The 19,075-nt window shown below is 40.2% G+C and overlaps 1 protein-coding gene across 1 annotated transcript; it reads right to left on the reverse strand.

Moving 5' to 3' along the window:
* Positions 1-1,419: 1,419 nt before the first annotated feature.
* On the reverse strand, positions 1,420-18,620 carry LOC140562768 (macrophage mannose receptor 1-like). Its single transcript, XM_072688628.1, has 30 exons — positions 18,557-18,620; positions 17,585-17,971; positions 17,093-17,269; positions 16,759-16,917; positions 16,532-16,645; positions 16,176-16,313; positions 15,911-16,090; positions 15,062-15,219; positions 13,889-14,005; positions 13,635-13,750; positions 13,220-13,368; positions 12,735-12,934; positions 11,754-11,875; positions 11,502-11,574; positions 11,238-11,394; positions 10,276-10,311; positions 10,011-10,177; positions 9,854-9,915; positions 9,638-9,738; positions 9,181-9,323; positions 8,879-8,981; positions 7,791-7,939; positions 6,731-6,836; positions 6,408-6,637; positions 6,122-6,287; positions 5,532-5,690; positions 4,347-4,463; positions 3,859-4,056; positions 3,083-3,115; positions 1,420-2,873 (listed from the first exon to the last, which is right to left on the reverse strand). The coding sequence occupies exons 1-30, from the start codon at positions 18,618-18,620 to the stop codon at positions 2,653-2,655; spliced, it is 4,302 nt and encodes a 1,433-aa protein (XP_072544729.1). The 3' UTR covers positions 1,420-2,652.
* Between the last annotated feature and the right edge of the window lie 455 nt (positions 18,621-19,075).

Raw genomic sequence — 19,075 nt, forward strand, 5'->3', positions numbered from 1 at the left:
GACCAGTCGCTGGGGAAGTCGTGACAGTAGAGCCATAAAAACTTCCCCAGCGACTGGTCACGGTATCTGGTTTGGGCCGAGATGGCCCAGAACTCGCTGAGGTGCGCGACCACTGGCCTCACCCCCTATCAGTGCATTTTAGGATACCAACCCCCATTGGCCCCTTGAACTGCTGCGGAGACCCGGGTGCTGGCAGTGGATGCATGGATGCGCCGCAGCGAAGCCATCTGGACCAAAACCCATCAGCATATCCAGACCTTCCTGTGGATTTTGGTCCAGACTTTTGCTACAAGACTCAGGCCGATTGAAAGCGTGGGGAGACCCCGTCATGCGCGCCGGGAGATCGCGTATGGGTCTCCACGCGGGACTTCCGGACTGGTCTCCTGTCGCAGAAGCTGGCAGCTAAGTACATGGGTCCATTCGAGGTGGTAAAGCATATCAATGATGTTTCTGTAAAGTTTGTTTACCCCCCGCACTCACGTATTCATCCTGTTTTCCATGTGTCGCAGCTAAAGCCTGTGGTGCCCGGACCCCTGGACGAGGCCACCCCGGTGGACACACCGCCGGAGCCTGTAGAAGTTGAGGGGACCCCCGCTTACATGGTCTGGTGAGTACTGGACTCCCAATGGCGCGGGGCCCGACTTCAATTTCTACTGGACTGGGATGGGTATGGTCCGGAGGAACGCTCCTGGGAACCGGCTAGCAACGTCCTGGACCCGGCGTTGGTCCAGGAATTCCCCGAACACTGCCCGGGTAAGCCTGGCCGGCGACTGGGGCGTCCCCGTCGGGGGACCCAACCGGCCGCCTCGGGGGGGTACTGTCAGCCCAGCGGCGCCGTGCTCTCTTACTCTTACGATGCCAAGTTGGATGGTTGGCTTCACGTCTCGAGATTCCTAGGAGAATCTATGGTACTCGATAGTATACGCTCTAAAAGAGCCACTTCACGTTCAGAGGGAGTTTGCTTCCTGGTTCACTGGTTGGTCTCCGGTGGGATTCGGCATCTGGTTCCCTCGTATTCTAGTCGTGTAAGTTATTAGCGCTTGAGAGTTTTGGGGTGAGGTTTTGTTTTGCTAGTTTCTCCTGTTTCTTTATGTTCTAGTCTTCCTCCCTCCGTTTGATTTCCCCCACGTCTCGCTTTGCTCCCTGGCTATTTTCCAGCCTCAGGTAGCCTTCATGGTTTAGCCCCATTTCAGTTGTCCCGAGTTCGTTTTCTGTTTCTGGTTTGGACCCTGTACTTTGCTGCCACATTTTGTTTTGTTTGGTTGTTTTGTTCGCTCATTAAAACATTATCTTGCATTGCACTGTCCCTGCGAGTGTTCCCTTGTCTCGCCTAGCCAGCATGACAATTAGGAGTTCATGCTGGTGTGTTATTTTCTTTATGACAGAATCTTCCCGTACATCCAGGATATTTTCACCATTTTTTTATTTTTGTATAAATTCAGTCATCCAACAAAACTGCTGGTATGACGACTACCGAAATTGTGCAAAAGAAAGAAAAGAACAGAAAAAATATAAACAATTTACATGATACAAATAAACAATTCAAATGATTCTCTACCCTTATGATATCTTGAACAATACTGACACATTATTCTTCAACAGAAATGTAAGTATCCCCTTTTGCTTGCACTTCTGCAGGAGGTCATGTAAAACATAAAATAAGAAAAACAATGAAGAAAAAAAAAGGCCAATTCTGACTAGCTTAAATACTAATTCTAAGGATGGCTGCCTTTTTTTTAGCTATGACATTCATTTGGTCCTCAAGAGGCACAATACAAACACTAGTGGGCGATTTCACTAAAAGATGAATCCTGGTAAAAGTGAGACACCATTTGTGGGATGTAGGCCATAGTCCAATTTTTACAGACTGAAAATGTAGAAATAATGTCTTTCACACTGAGTCCAAAACTAATGGTGTCAATTAGATACTGCTCTATTTTCTGTGTTGTATGGATGCGTTAAACTCAGGCTGACCAATCAGAGCTCATAAAACAAATGAGCATGAAGACGGCGGCAGAACAGCTAATCTTGTTCGTAGCAGAACACAAAGGCTTATAACACAAGCAACACAGTCATTCCAAAAATCCAGAGAGTAAAGAAAATTTATGGTGGAGCAGAACTAAAAGGCTGAGGAATGACAGTGAGTACAGTGACTTTATGCAGCTGCTTTTCTAGGTGCATCCTAGTCAGTTCATGCCCACAAAGACCTGCGGACTATAGCTTTCCTCGCTGATGAGCACTCGTGTGGAGGAGGAAAATTAAAGAGTACAGAAGCAGACAGGGAGCAGAGCTAAAAAAAGAGTGGGAGTTTATGAGAGCTATGGGGTTTCTAGTCCTGTTTACAGAACACAGAAGGCCCAAGACCCGTCTGATTTGGTGTGAAGCTACTACGTTAAAACACTCCAAGGGAATCAGCCTTGAAATAAGAAGTCCAGCTTTGTAAGACAGGCCCAGGATTACAGAAATCAGCACCAAATATACAAAGTTTGTGCAAACTGTGAAAGAAGACTTATGCATTATGTATTTCTGATACAAATATCAGAGTGAGAGCACTAAACATAGGTAGTTAAGTGTTTAAAAGAATAAAAGAATATGTATTTGATAACCAGTTATTACAATGTATATAGACAAATCTTGAAACTATTCTATAGTCTATTCATTTATGTACATGTGGTCCACTAAGGTTTTGGTGTCTTTCTCTTCTGACTGGGGGGCGTTTGTAGTGTAATACAATGGGTTCACAACTGTGGGAGGAGCGACCTGTTTTTTAGAAGTTCTGTAGTAGACGTAAGCCAGTCCAGCCAGCACAGACACCACCACAATCACCACGACCACGGACACCACAGCAGAGCGTCGCTGTATTTCTGCAACTTCTGCATTAAAAATCAGAGAACTGATAATGAAGCAAGGTGTAAAACACAACAATATAAAAACACACAGATGTTTGAGTCAATATGTAATTAAGGATTTATGCATTTTCTCTAGCTTAGATCCCATTCCAAATTATTTATGGCATAATTTCCACCAACATATTTCTCTGCAAGAAACTACTGTTAAGTCAGTCAGGCTAAGATGGGGTTACCTGTGTGGTTGGTCCCTACGGTTGGATTCATAACTGCAGCAAAATCAGAAAGAGAAAAATAGTAAAGGTAAATGTCAGGTTCATGATGTCTTAGGAATGTAATACTTATAACTTTTACAGACTGCAAAGAAAAAAAAACAGGTCACTCATAAATAGAAAATGAATGCATATTACATTCCCTGATACTCAGATTTCAATACAGATTACATTTCCAAAGAAATGCCATTTAAAAATGCAACATAACAATGAAATGTAGCTAAAAGCAGTGGACCTTATTCACCAACATGACCAACATTTCTTCTTAAGAATGGTTGGTGAATAAGGCCCAATATTGGCAGGAATGTTTGTAAAATGAAATTACAATGATGCTAGGTTAATAACAAAGACATACAAAGCTAAGATGTGAGATGTGATCTTTAAAGGATAGCCATGTTTATACCCATTTGTACAGGGACATTTAGGTTGCATCTTAGAGCTACACTCAGCTTAGGGCCGGGCAATTAATCCAAAATAAGAACCTTTAATTAACTGACGAATTCTTGCCAATGTCATTTATTATGTTGATTTTTAGATTTTACACATACTTAGTAACTACAGGGACTTTAGTACAACCTGGGGCTTGTCTTTGGTAATAAAAGTTTGTAATAGCACTTTTGGCCCACCAGCGAACCATAGACATTATTTATTAATTCAGTTAGTACTTTCCCCACTGTGCGTGTTCATATTCTGTGAATCTGTGGTTAGTTGAGAAAATGCAAAGAACTCCCTAAAGTTACCTTTGGCTGTTTTGCAGATGAACATTTTGGAATTGTATTCACAATGGCTGTTCCTCCATTGTTTAGTTGTGGAAGAGATGAATACACAATGTTTGTTAGAAAATACATTATCCTCATCATCATTATTATCAACATTATCTCCAGATTCTTCCCAGTTAGTGTAATCCACCACACTGTTGTCCAGCCACTGCCAGTGTCCTGTGTGGTTTAAACAGAACATACAGAATAACCTTAGAAACCAGTGTGAAAAAGGCACTTTAATCCAAACAATCCAAAGAAATCAGTTCTGAAATACAAGCTACAATTTGTGTTTTGTAGCATCACCAGAATAGGCCATACTGTAACAGTTTAGTAGTTTATAAAAGTAGTTAGTTTTTCTTTATTATTAACATTTCATGCTTGTTTTAATAGATAGAATGGGTGCCAGTGATCAATGTAGAGGCGTTATGTGATTGTTAAAGGCGTACTAATAACAGTTTAGTACTTACCTTTGTAAGACCTGAAAAGGCCTATCCAGAAGTCACTGCCATCGCTCCCAAATAAAGAGATGTAATTCTCTAAAAACCTGGCCTCTTTAGTGTCCTCAATACTGACAAGACTGGCTCCTGGTGAATAAAATAACAGTTGGTAAATAACAGGTACATAAATATATATATTTTTTTATCTTTTAAAAGATTTAGTTGTCCACCAGAGCATATAGCACAGCTTCAACCCCCAATCAATTAGGCTGCTGAACAGCCAGTAGCACAGCGTACCAGTTCACAGTCAACAAAGATATCATCAGTCTCAAAGATTACACCACCGTCCCATACATGCGCACTCTGCATCTACTTACTGAAACCGTGACTTCTGCACAGTTTACACTGCATCCACCAAAGACTACACTACTGCATTACACTATACTTGTAAACATGTACATATTAAAGAGTGCAATGATGTACACAGAGAGTGTGTGTAGTGTATGTATAGTGTGTATATATCATGTACTTCTATTTTGTATATGTTTTTACTACCATGAAGGACTATACACCCAAGTTTTTCACATTTATGCCTGTCTTAATGTGATGTGACAATAAACCTGAATATGAGCACAGTGCAAAGTGTAGACAGTCCACTTTAGTTTGAGGGCATTTATGTACAAATCAACTAAGGGGATAATTCGTTTCAAGTGTTAACTCTCAATATGCTGACAGTAAAGCAACCCATCATTTGGCTGACAATTCAACACAAACCCATCAGAGTGACAGCAAAGACATTACAGCTGTGGTTGGAAGTTGTCATGTCCTTGTCTTGGACATGAATGTCATGGCAGTATTGAGCTTTCAACAGTATTGGGCTTTCTTTGAACTTTTCCTTTTCTGTGGTGGAATGATTACAACATAGATCTCTGGAACCAAACCTTATGTGAGTACAGAGAAGCTACCAGTTGTAGTCAATCATGATCACTAACAGGGAGTTAACATTCCTTGGCAACTTAAAAGACATTTTGCATCTTTCAGAACTATCAAATAAATGATTATACTGAATGTATTTTTTTGACTTATGGTGTATATTTATATCCCCTGAAAATTAAATGAATTCGCTGAAAGCTCGAAATTGTAATGACATTCATGACCATTATGAGTGTATGGAAAGTGGAAAATACCAGAAGATGATTATAAAGCTGTTCTCACCTCTTCTTCTACAGACATTAGATGCAGATAGCCATGATTTTGAAGAGGTCACAAATCCATAACAGTGCCCCTTATAAGGCAGCCATGTCATCCTGGGATACTCTTGTGTTGCCTCAGGGCACATGCCTGGATACTGAGTAGGTGGCGGTGGAGCAATTTCTGTAAAGATGTGAAGAATTTGTTAAAACAGACAGTTCACAGCAATGGCTGAGAGTTCCTGTTGGTAGACATAGGTCCATTTTGCAGAGAAACACACATTCTTCTACTGTTATACTGTTATACTGGTATACTGTTAATTGACTGGTTGACTTGTGCAACCTTGAATCTAACCAAGATAAACAATAGAAGGACAATTTGTCTTGAATGTAAATGAACAATTTTTTTTTTTTTTTTTAGTTTAGCTTAGATGTGTTCAATTACTCTCAATAAGAAGAAACTGCAAAAACACCTTCATCTTTTGGATAAAACCAGTCATGTGTGGCTTTAGCACCCAAAGATTGGCCCAATGCTTAGACAGCTGCAGGTTGGTTTTACATTTCAAGCTGGATTTATTTATTTCATGCTTTGATCGGCTGCTGACTATAGCTCACCTGTTGACTTCTTACACAGACTGTAGTAGGTTTGGTTGCACTGGGTAGTTTTCCACCTTCCATTTACATCCACATAGACACAGGGTTGGTCCTTCTTGGGTTCATTAAAGGCCCACTTCTCCATATTTAAATGCCAGTTATCAGTCCACAGGAAGTACCCATCTGTCTGTTCAAAAATACATTTAAAGCTTTTACTTTGAAGCTAAACAGGCATGTGTATCGTAAAATGCTGTAAGACTAGGACAAAGTCTTCCCCTTCACACTTTGCTACATTCATCTGTCATACCTCCATACTGTTCAGGCCGATCCACAAGGGTTGTTGGAGTATGTATGCCTGTATAACAATGTAGGACTGGGTGAAGGCGTCCCGAATGCTGGCTAGGTTTGCCCCCTCAGCCTCACAGTGACTCCTTGCTTCTTTCCAGGTCATGTTTTTTTGGACAAACATGTAAGAAGAATTTCCAAGCTTGATGAAAGTTTTAGGCACCTCTGTGGAACTTGGGGGAATTGAGTGATCTGAATATGGAACAAAAACAGAAAAAAGGGATGCTGATGTTTGTTGTTTACCATTTGTTCCACAGTAAACTAGAGCAAAAGTTTTAATCTTACCCAGAGCACGGCTGCAAATAAAGCCACTTGTTTCATTGCAGTCTTTTTTCACCCATGTGCCAGATTGGGATCTGTGTCTGCCTCCCATTGCAATGCACAGTTTTCTCTTTTGAAAGACGGACACAGAATCATAATTCAGGATTACATATACAGATGGTAGGCCTCACATATAAACAGACCTTAGTATTCATGGTTATTTTAAGAGAAAAAGAATCACCTACAAATATGGTAAACACCATAAGTCAGCATACACTCACTGAGCAATTTAGTAGGAAAGCCTGTGCACATACATGCACTTATCTAATTAGCCAATCAATGTGGCAGCAGTGCAACGCATAGCAGCAGCTTCAGGTAATATTCGCATGAATCATCAGAATGATTTTGAGTGTGAAATGATTGTTGGTGTCAGAAGGGCTGGTTTGAGGAACTCAGTAACAACCACTCTGTTCAGTTGCGGTAAGCAGAAAAACATCTCTGATTGCACACCACATTCAACCTCGCGGGAGGATGAACTCCAACAGCAGAAGACCACATCATGTTCCACTTCTGTCAGCCAAGAACAGAAAGCTAAGGCAGCAGAGGGCACAGATTCATCAAAAACCAAAACTTGACTGGAAGACTGGAAACAAATAGCCTGGTCTGGAAAATCCCAATTTCTGCTGAAGCACACTGATGGTTCGGTCAGAATATGGCATCAACAACATGAATCCATGGAGCCAACCTGCTTTATGTCAGCAGTTCAGGCTGGTGAAGGTTGTGCAATAGTGTAGGAGTCTTCTTGGCACACTTTGGGCTCAATAATACCAATTAATCATCTTTGAATGCCACAGGTGCTCCTGAAATATCGTCAGGAGTCAACATGGACTATAATCTCAAAGGAGTGTTTGCAACCTCTTGTCAAATCTATGGCATGAAGAATTGAGGCTGTTTCAATAACAACGTGAGGCCCCATCTGGAATTTATTAACAGTGTTCCTAATAAATTGCTCATACTCATTCTTTCATTACATACAAGTGACTATTTAGTGTTTACACACTGTAAATGGAAATGATTAACATACCCATGAATAGTGTGATTCTCCTCTGGGCCAGTTTGTGAAAGTGACAGGACTTCCATCTGTATATTTAAATTTTCTGCCAGCCAAGTTACTGAGGCCAAGCCATAAATCTGGGATGTTATCATCATTTACCATCTTTGAGATGAGGAAGTCTGAAATCAGTAAGGGAGAGATTTTGACATGGTACACAACTCATGGTACACAATCAATAGACAGCACATAGCCTAGACAGTAAGACAATAGTGTTAAAACTATTGGTCAAAAACACAGTCAGGCTTAAAAATAAAAAGCCAACAAAATCCTAAAAATAGTTGAGGAATGAGAAATGACAGATGCAAAACTCCAAAGAGTAAATATTCTCCTTTTCATGTGGTTACACTGTGAGAAAAGAGAAATCATAACAGAAAAACCTGAAATTAAAAAATATATATATATGTCTTACTGTTATTTCCAGACAACTAACAAGAACAGATTTGTATGTGAAAGCTCTGTGAAAGAGCTAGCTCGGAAAGTTGCATCTTCAGGGGATGTGTTTTATGTTTTATGACATTTTAAAGATAGATGGTGAATCTGATTAATCTAAAAACTATCTGATTAATCTGAAAGTTGTCAGATTAACCTAATTAATCTAAAAACTAGTGATTAATCCAAATAAATGTAAAAGCTAGACAATTAATCTAATTAATCTAAAAACTAGTGATTAATCCAAATAAATGTAAAAGCTAGACAATTAATCTAATTAATCTAAAAACTAGTGATTAATCCAAATAAATGTAAAAGCTAGACAATTAATCTAATTAATCTAAAAACTAGTTGATTAATTTGATCAAACTGAAGGTTTTCTAAATAACCTGATTATTCTAAAAGGCAGTCATTCATTCAAAGAAATGTAAAAACTAGATGATTCATCTGATTAATCTAAAAATAATCTGATTACTCTGATCAAACTCAAAGTTAGAAGATTAATCTGATTAATTTAAAAATCAATCACTACCACTAGTTCTTGTTGGATAAAAAAAAGAAAGGTTTTCAGATTGTAGACAGTGAGAAACAACCAAATATCTGCATTAGGACAACATTAGTTCTCTGACCTTGCTGGATTGAATTCGGAATAGATGCTAGATTTCCTCCAAGCTGCATACAGTATGCTCTGGCATTCGGCCAGGTTTTCTCCTCCGTTTTCACTTTGTAACACTACGAATAAACAACCATAGTCATTACTTAAGACAGATATAGACAAAGGAAATTGTGAGGAAGTTGTCTATTGCACTGATGGATTCACTGACTTTAAAGGCTGTAATTCTAAAAGATCTATGTCTATTTACTGGCACAGAAACCAACAACATCAACCATGTGACTTCCATCTGTGAATTAGGGGAAAACCCTCTTTTACCTTGTCCTGAAATTTCACCCAGTCAGGAGCACAGCCTCCAGTTGGAGGCATGGTAGGGGCAACAGTGGCATTGACCGGGGGAGATCCATTTCGTTTACAGATGAATCCCTCTCGATCGCCACAGTTCACGCTTTCCCAAAACCCTGGAAAAGGCAGTGGTATATTGGTCTGATTACAGAATTTCAATATCTTCCAGCATATTGCCTCAAAACTGTTTTATTGAAATGTGTATCAACTCTATTTTACTCATTCTGTCAAATTAATCTTCAACTAACTGATCCTGAATGCTACACGGTGCTTATACACAGTTCCTCAAAATTGAAATCATAAAAATATTGGAATATCCCCCTTAATACTTACAAACACAAATATGGTATCTACAGTTTAGAATATGCACCAAAAGCTAAATTGTCCCATGTTTTAATGAGCTATGTTATTAATATGATGACTTTCTGACCTTGAGTCCTGGTCATTTTTACACAGTTCTCTTCGTTGTTCATAAAAGCCGGCTGGTTTCGTTCCCACACCTGAAATACCACTGGAGATCCATCTATCCAACTTTGGGTGAAAAAAAAAGATTGAACTTAATCATGTGTTGAAATGTCATGTGTTTTTAAGGTTGTGTGTTAAGTATGCTTTTGAATGTGAATACTCTCACACTGTGCAAACATACCTTAAGGACTTATCTATATCAATTGACATACCAATATAATAGGAGTAATGTGTTTCACGGATCTACAAAACACACAATGATGCACATGTAAGCTGCAGCATACCAACAGGCACATTAAAACTGCCACATACAAGTTTTACTTAATCAACAACCTTACCTGATGCCATAAAAACACCCACTCTTCCTCAGTATCAAAGACCACAAGATCACCATGTCCCCTCTTACAGGATCTCCGTCCATCTTGCACGCTGTTGACACTATGAGGACTGATATAATACTGATTGTCTTTGAAGATGATCCAGCCATCTTCTGTTTTATTATATGCTACCGGAGCAAAAAGAAGGCAAAATTACCTCTAAACGTCTTCACAGGTAAATAAGTAAATGCTATACAGAGCCTTACTGTCTGTCTGGGAGACTTACTTGGTTCTGTAACTTCCACATCCTTTGGTGTGACTCCTAGAGGGAGACAAAGAACATTTATCTACACATAATCTTATAGGGGCAGTGGTGGCTCAGCGGTTAGAGCTCCGGGCTGTTGATACTGATACCCGGGCTCGACAAGCTGCCACTGTAGGGCCCTTGAGCATGGCCCTTCACTTTCTCTGCTCCCCGGGCACCGCAGCAATGGCTGCCCACCGCTCCGGGCACGTGCGCTCACTGTCCACTGTGTGCGTGTTTCACTGGTGTGTATTTGTGTGTGCTCACTGCACAGATGGGATAAATGCAGAAGCCAAATTCCATCTGTGCTTGTAACAAATGGTCAATGTGGTTGTTTAATGCTAGTCCAGGCCTATTACACAACCACAGTCATTTGTCCAGTATCTGTACTTGGGCTCTAACTGAAATTTGCTCCTGTGACAATTTCTGCCTCCTAATATCTGGTAGTTAGATAAGTCCAAAAATGATTGTTTTTTGTGTAGGGCGGGGACAGTCCACCGTGACTTGTCTTTAAGTGTACTAAAAGTGAGAAGTACAAAGCTTCTTTACTAGGGGTGTAAGAAAGTATCTTGTGTGACGATTCACCTTTTTAAGTGTAAAGATTGGAGGCAGACAGTGGTCCATTCTGTGTAGTGTTTAAACCCTCAGCCACTAGATAGCAGTGTTGTGCCCTGTCTATAAGTCTAACTGTTGCATTAAGGGTAACTTTTCCCATACTTAGTATTTGATGCATATGGTGGTGTGTTTTTCATACTATGACAGTTAAAATCTATTTGACAATATTGCAATATATTGAATCGTAACTCCTGTTTCCTGATAAGGATCACATGCACAGCCCTATTCTTTACATGGTCTATGCTTCAGTTCGCATGATTGAACTAACCACTTTCATGTCCATCTTCTTCTTCTTCCTATTTACATTTTTGCACTTTTGCTTACCCTACCTTTTCGAATCTCACAAATCCAGTCAGTTCTGTCTCCACAATGCAGGTCATTCCACTGATTTTCTGTTCCCCTCCACCGATCAAAATTCACTGTGACACATTTTTCCATGTTGTTGAAATTGTTTGGTTCTCCCTCCTCCCAGTTTTCATAGGACGACTAAAAAAAGAAGAAACGAGAGCCACATTAAATCACTGCACTGTTCACATAAGCTTATCCACATCCCTCCATATAAAGGAATCAACTATAGAAAAAAACAGACTCACAGAGGAACCGTCGCTCCATGTGTAACCAACAGAGGGGTCCTGGATGCTATAGCCAATCCATGCCGTTCTGGACCTGCTGGCAATAGGTTGGCAATGTGCTCTTTTACTAAACTAGAATTATTGTCCAGCTGATTGTGTGATGTCTGATAGACAATATTTCATTTACCAAACATGTTCAATCTAAAACAAGCAGACAAGAACAAGACAGCTCTGGATAGAACAAATATATAATAATTACAATCTGAATCTTACCGCATGTTGCTTATTTCAAAATCAGAAGAACTGTGGACACTGAGCAGATCACCCCCAAGTTCCCGGCAGAAGTCCAGAGCCTCGGACCAAGTCTTCTCCTGACTACGCCTTACTGTAAACAGCTTGAACAGAGAGGATAAAACAAGAACTCAGTTGAAGTCAGAAAACAGATAAAGCAGACCCTAAATCTGCTCCGATCCGATCAGTCACCATAGGTAGGCAATAATCACAGTGACTTGGTTTGTTTATATGTTTGAACTAACCATTTTCACTTTTTGCCATACACAAGGGGCAAAAGTATAGGGACACCTATACATTACACCTACAGGAGCTTTTATGACATCCCAATCTAAATCCATAGACATTAATATGGAGTTAGTTCCCACTTTGCAGCTCTAACAACAGGTTTGGGTCAGCAGAGTGTTGCTTTTTAGCACTGGTGGTCCCGCTGTGTAACTTTATGTGGTCTGACACTTTGTGGCAGAGTAACTGTGTGGAATAGTTGATTGTGGAATATCTAGGAGGACAGAAATGTCACCAAATATCTTGTTGAAACAACAGCATCCTACTACAGCACCACGCTGGAATTCAGTGAGCTCTTTAGAACCATCCATTCGTTCACTAATGTGTGTAAAGGCAGACTACATGGCTCAGTGCTTCATTTTATACACCTGAATAAATAAAAAGAGGTGTGTCCCAATACTTTTATAAATATAGTGCAATTTAGAGCTTTAGAGTTTACATTGTGTCAAAACTTCATGATAAATGGACCAATAGAAATGCTTCAAAAAGCCTGGGAATAAAACCCCTTCCCCTGAAAGTCAAGAAGGTTTTTTTCCTTCTCCTGTCAAGTTGCAGAGGTTTTAGCCTGACAGTGATGATGTACACAATTCAGAGCTTTATCAACACAGACACATGATTGCTACATCGCCACACTTCTCCATTACTCTAAACATTAATGACCCATATTTTGGTTTGTACCTTGTAGCAGAAATCTCTGTTTGCTAATGGTTTCCAGCCCTCATTGCAGCTGGGAGCAGGAGTGGTTGGGGGGGCCGGAGTTGTGATCACCCCCTCAGCTTTCTGCTTGCAGATGTATTTCTCTGCATTAGTGCAGCTTAGCACATCCCACAACCCGGCAAGTATTCCAGTGGTCACAGCGACACAACCTTGCTTCCCCCCTGTGTTTGGTAAAGTATAAAACATACACATCTTAAGCCACAGCTCTTTTAGACTGTGCAGTAGTACAATTTCTGCATAAGAAAATCCAGACAGACAGAAATCCTCTTCTTATGTAAGTCTTTGTCTTGTGTTTCATCTGGATAACCACCATTTTAACCACATTTACCATGAAAAAACAGCTTTTTTTTTGTTTTTTTTTGTTTTGTTTAGGATTTTATGAAATGACCCGCCAGGTTTCAGATAAATTAGTGTGGAATGACTCACATTTCAGCAGTTGCATTTACCTGGCATTCCAGCATTGAAATGTGTGAACGAAACCTTCTTGCTGTTGGTCCACTCGAAAGTGTGCTTATCCTTCTGGTTAGACAGTCCAACCCAGAAGTGCTTCTCTGGCCGTGCCCCAATTAGACTGACCAGGAATGCATTTTCAACCCTGAAAGGAGCAGAAATGAATAAATAAATAAATATATAATGATAAAAAACTGTCAAAATGCATTTTATAAACATGTTTAAGCAACATATATAATAAATATCATTTTTAATTTAGCTTTTAATTTAATGAATACTTTTAAGCTTAATTTATGCTGTTGTTGTCACTGCTGTGTCGGTCCAGCACAAAACTGTCAGTAGAAATCTCAAGTAAAAGGCATGTGAGGCCCATTTCCATGATAGAATTCTATGTCAGTGCAGAATTCTGACCTGTTTGTGATGTCGGCCAAATTTGATCCAGTTTTCTCACACATCTGCTTGGCCTCCTCAAAGGTCTTCGTCTCTGATCCGGCTAGATAGCAGTAGTAGCCATACCTGACCCAACCCTTAAACAGACAAATAATGGGAGACAGCTTTTACAGATCCTTACATTCCAAAATGTCCAGCTGTTACCAGATGTATTCACTACAGGTAATCAGGTGTTGTAGCTGTAAAGGAGAGAAGCACTTCAGATAAACACTCACAGGTTTGCAGCCTGGACTTGTAACAGCAGTGTCATTAGTGGATGGCTGTGTGTGGGGTTTTTTCTTGCAGATGTATCCGTAGCTCTTCTGACAGTTCTGGTCGGCCCACTTTCCCTCCTGGTAAAGACACAGATTACAGTATTTGTACAGTGTTTTCAACCTCTTATCTTCTGTTAGCTGAATGTGCACTTCTAACGCCTTCTGATTCGTCATGGGCATGGTGGACGTGGTGGTAGGGAAGATGTTGCAGCAACATGCTGTGTTTACAACTGAGAATTTATAGACATGTTTTGCATCATCATTAAGGCAATACCAAATGTCCAAATGAAAGGTCATGCAAGGGTAACTAAGCACTAGGGGTCTATAGCTGTTTACTAATGTTGTGCAGGCATGGAGCAAATATAGCATGTGCTGTCCTCTTTTGGCCCTCGTAGGTGATTTACCTTTGCGTTACGTGTCCAGTGATGCAAACAGCCGTGTTCTTGTCAGAGATACGTGCAAGAGATCAACGAGGAAGAGGAACCTCTCAAGCTGGAAGTTTATTAGTTCCTAATTGTACTGATCCCAATTCCTATTATATTTGAGTATAGTGGGCATTTTATTTAGAAGCAATGATTTCTTTTTCAGCTTTTAGGCTGCTATGTCCTCTACAGTCTTTCTTTTCGTTTGAGCCTGGGAAAACACGTGTCTGTGAGTTCATAAAATACTACACTTAAGTGAATGATAGTTTGAAGAAGCAGGAAAACACAAATTTACATTCGGTTGCCGCATTTGCCCGTAACCTATGCTGACTTGGTAACTTTGTAATGTGTTAATTTCCCATATGTACATATTATTAAAATACATATTTGGCTCTTGCAGTTGTTTATGGATGCTATTCAGCTCTCATTTACCTTTCACACTGCATTGGAGTTCTTGTTAGCTAGCTAGCACTACTATATAGCTTTGCTCAAGTATGCATTGGCGAGCATATATTTATTGGACAGCAATGTGTGAATACAAATACACACACACACACACACACACACACACACACACACATATATATATATATATATATATAATTTCACTTTAATATACGCACATATTGTGTTCAGATTAGCTTTTCTGGAATAGCTCTGTTATATTTGTGAAGTCTGATGAAGGTGAGAAATAAGAGAAATGTGCCGTTACCTCTCCTCTCATCATCACACAGTCTTCTTTAAGAGCAGCATTGTGGCTCGGCTCATTCACGTCCCACAAGGCCAACGGGACATTAGAGTGGTCACTCCACTCAAACAGCATTGAAGTCCTGAGATCATTAAAACCGATCCACACCTCATCTTCTTTTTCTGTGAAGATTGGGAGCATCAGCATCTAAGAAGCTTCTCAAAGTGCTTGTTTTAAAAGACAGACAAATGCAGATAAATCCAGCGGCCACTACAATGAAAAACATGCCACCATTTGCACAGATCTGTGAAAACATCTTTGGGTGAGGTTGTGATGCCTTGTGAATTCTGAAAACTAAAAAATACATACAGTCGTGTGAAAAAGTTATTATGCCCTGTGGACATTTGATCTTCACTTGAACAAAACTGAGTTAATAATAATGAATGTTATTCTCTGTGTTATCTAGGTAGTCATGGAGCAAGCTCTTACATCAGATACAACTTTACAAGCAGGGCCAAAAGTCTAATGCATCAGATTAACCACCAGCATTATCAGAAAGTGCCAGACAAATCAACCATTCCAGGTCTGATTTTCCATTCTCTGGGGCTAATTTTGAAAGACCCTCTGGCAGGGGGTATAAACCACTGACTGAACATAATAGCAGGTTAACCAGTAAGTTACCCAAAAACATTGCAAATAAATGAACCACGCGTCATGAATAACAGCAATATTTAACAGCTTCTGAAGATAATTTGCTCTGAACAGCTCAGACATGAGCTCTACAGCTTGCTTGCCTGTCTTGTTGAATGCCTGTCAGCCCTTCCCCTGTTAATCTTACTGGCTGGACTGCTTAGCAAGTGCACTGGAACTCACTGTATCCAAGCTGTGAGATGGTGAAGCTTTGCTCTTCTACACTCAGAACGCTCAGCAGATCTCCACCTTCACGCCGACAGGCGTCTTTTGCCTCCATCCATGTTTTCTTTGTGCGACTGAGTAAGTAGCAGTGTCCTGAGTAAGGGATCCACGGACTGTAGCAGGAACCTGTGTGCACAACTGGAAAGCAGTGGATGAGATTTTAAATGACAGGCAAAACCTCCAAGATGTCAACGATAACCTAGCAATGTTTAATGACAATTACCTGGTGGAACAGTGGGAGTGGGGAGGCCTCTCTGGCAGATATATCCATGTCTCTCAGAACAAACAGCAGTGGACCATTCAGAGCCCTGAAGCTGATTCAGCACTCCACAGCTGTGGCCTGGTAGAGCAGACGGTTGTCCTTTTCCCAGAAAAAAAACACACATACAAACAGTTTACTCTCAGAGTTTACTCTCTCTTACATTGCACAATTTTCACTTTCACTTTTTTCACTACTTTCTAGCCATTCAAGATACTGTACAATTATAACACATGCACACTGTATTTTACTAAAAATAAAATTATACTAAAAAATAAAATGTGGGACATGAGGTGAGATGCACCTCAAATCAAACTCACCACTGAGCCATTTCAGATAGCGTAAAGGTTGTCCATTGACCCACCGCCATCCACTTAAAGATTCTAAACTGTTCAGCCCTGTCCACAAGACTGACCCTATCTCCTGAGTCAACCCTTGGGAAATGAAACAACTTATTATGTATTTGCTTTAAGATCATCATTGGTAAAATATGTTCATATTTATTCAAGCATTTAAAATAACGTGATGTTTGTTTCAGAAGCCATACCTGAGATGAAGGTCTGCTCGTGAGGCTCAGTGATGCTCAGCAGGTCTCCCCCCTGCTGCTGACAGCTCTTCCTGGCCTGATACCAGGTCAACACAGACTGTCCATTCACCTGGTAATAAACGTCTGTTTGAGGGTTCTTCTTCCAGGACTCGTCGCCTGCTAAAATCAGAACATCAAAAGTCTGTGACCACCGATCAGCAGGTCCTATATATTATGGAAGCATTAACTGAAAAGCTTATCGGTATAGATTATATAGATATGTGGCTCCAAGTATTTGCAATTAAATAAGCACATAGAAATGTGTTTAGAAGTGTTAATACAGGGCACCATGTACCTTTTTCACGTGTTGGGCAGTAACCCCAGAGCTCATTAACTTCATATACACTTTCAATGGCACACCAGGGACGCTGGCCAGAGTCTTCTGTTGTGCAGTCTGCATACAATTGTTTTTTGTACTGGAATGGAAATTGACAAGGACGTCCAAAGGCATTTCCTCTAAGAGTGTACAGTTCTGTGAAAATAGTTAAAAAGATTTGTTATTACTTGAACAGCTTTAATGCAGTAGTAGCAGTATTAACTCCCATGCCAGCTATTCCTCTTTCTTCGGAGGAAAGCACTACAACGCTACATGTACACTGTAAAAAGTACAAGATCCTTGAGGAACTTTGGGGTTCTTTTTAAGGAGCTCTTAAGATGCTTTGAGGGACCTTTTTCATTCTCAAAGCATCTTAAGTGGTTCCTCCACAGTTTCAAATTGAAGAATCTCCAAAAGTTTCTCACTTTGAACAGCGTATTACACTACATTGAGGCACTGAAATCAAAATACCTTCATATGGGCGAGAGCAAACGCTGTCCACTGTTCCATGAATTGTCCACTTGCCCACTTCCCCTGGGTTTCTAGACAGTATTACTGCATTAGAATTGTCCTGAACGGACAAGTAAAGAGACTCGTTCTTCAGGCCGAACAGCGAGTTGCTCTGGCACTCCCACTTCTGAAGGTCACTGTTGGCGTCACAGATGTACCACTGCAGTTTATTGCCCTCACTCTTCACTCCTGCACCAAGGCATTTCTTCTGGGCAATGTTGAAGATGCGGTTCTCTGAAGTCCAGCGGAACTGCTGTCTTGGACTATGAGGATCACACATTTCCAGCCATTGCACGTTGCTTCCCAGGCATCGGTTCTTGTTGGCATTGTAAATCAAAAAGGTCCCATCTGCGCAGGAAAAATAGCATGCGTTACATTTTAACACAACACCATGATATTAAAACTCACAATAGAAGAAATATCCTGTGGGTATTTTAGTACTTTAGTGTTTAAGTAGGTGTTTAAACTATTTAGATCACTGTTGATGAACTACAAGTGGCCCTAATTCAGACCAAACTAGATCTATTAGCATGTTAGAAATGACTTCAATTCTCCATAGTTTCATTGCGATGTGAACCAATGGGTTAATTCAGGGTTTCAGTAAATAGAATTTGGTACTGATTTGGATTTCATTACCTGTGATAGAAACTAGAGGTTGTGAGATGTACAGCAAATACAACCAGATTAATTTCCTCTCTCCAAAATGCCCAGTGAACCAGACCTTGTGACTTGGTAAGCTTCTCAAAAACTGAGCATTTCAAATCAGATCACTCTGAATGACTTTGATTACACATTATTGATTGAATTGTGAAGATATTTAGATCTTACGGTGGAACAATTTATACATTTCTGCAATTAAAAAGATGATTGCTTTTCAAAAAGATGATTGCTAATCATTGATTTTGTTTAGAGTGTAAAAAAAGCCCAACATACCTGACTGAGCAAGGCAGTATAACATTTTAAAGAAAAGCACGATGGTGATGGTTATTTTCACCATCGTGAAGGTCTTTACTATCTTGTAGCCTTGTATGAATCAAATTCAGTGTCAACACTTCCACTTGCTCAACCTTGAAGTGCCACTTCAGTCTCCGTGATCTGCTTTTATAGGAGTGTCTGCTCCTCAAAACCCACACCATAGTATCCTGTCACATGCATGCCTTTTGGAATTGATGTGACAAGCTTATTTCATCACAACCCTGCTGGGAAAAACAATGACTTTACCTTTCACAATGAATACTGTAGTAGTGTTGTAATTCTTAACAGGAATTCTGGCATCAGCTATTCTGCTTTTCTGCAGCTCAGCTTTCATTGTATGCGATGTGGATAGCATAGCTGGTGACGAACGTTCTACACAACTTCAAGTTATTCATTCAAAATATAGTGTAGCATTGTGTTATCACATTCCAATTAGCCCATTAAACTAGTACACCACCAATGGTCCAATGACTTTGT

The sequence above is a fragment of the Salminus brasiliensis genome, chromosome 9 (genome assembly GCF_030463535.1).
Source record: "Salminus brasiliensis chromosome 9, fSalBra1.hap2, whole genome shotgun sequence".
NCBI lineage: Eukaryota > Metazoa > Chordata > Actinopteri > Characiformes > Bryconidae > Salminus > Salminus brasiliensis.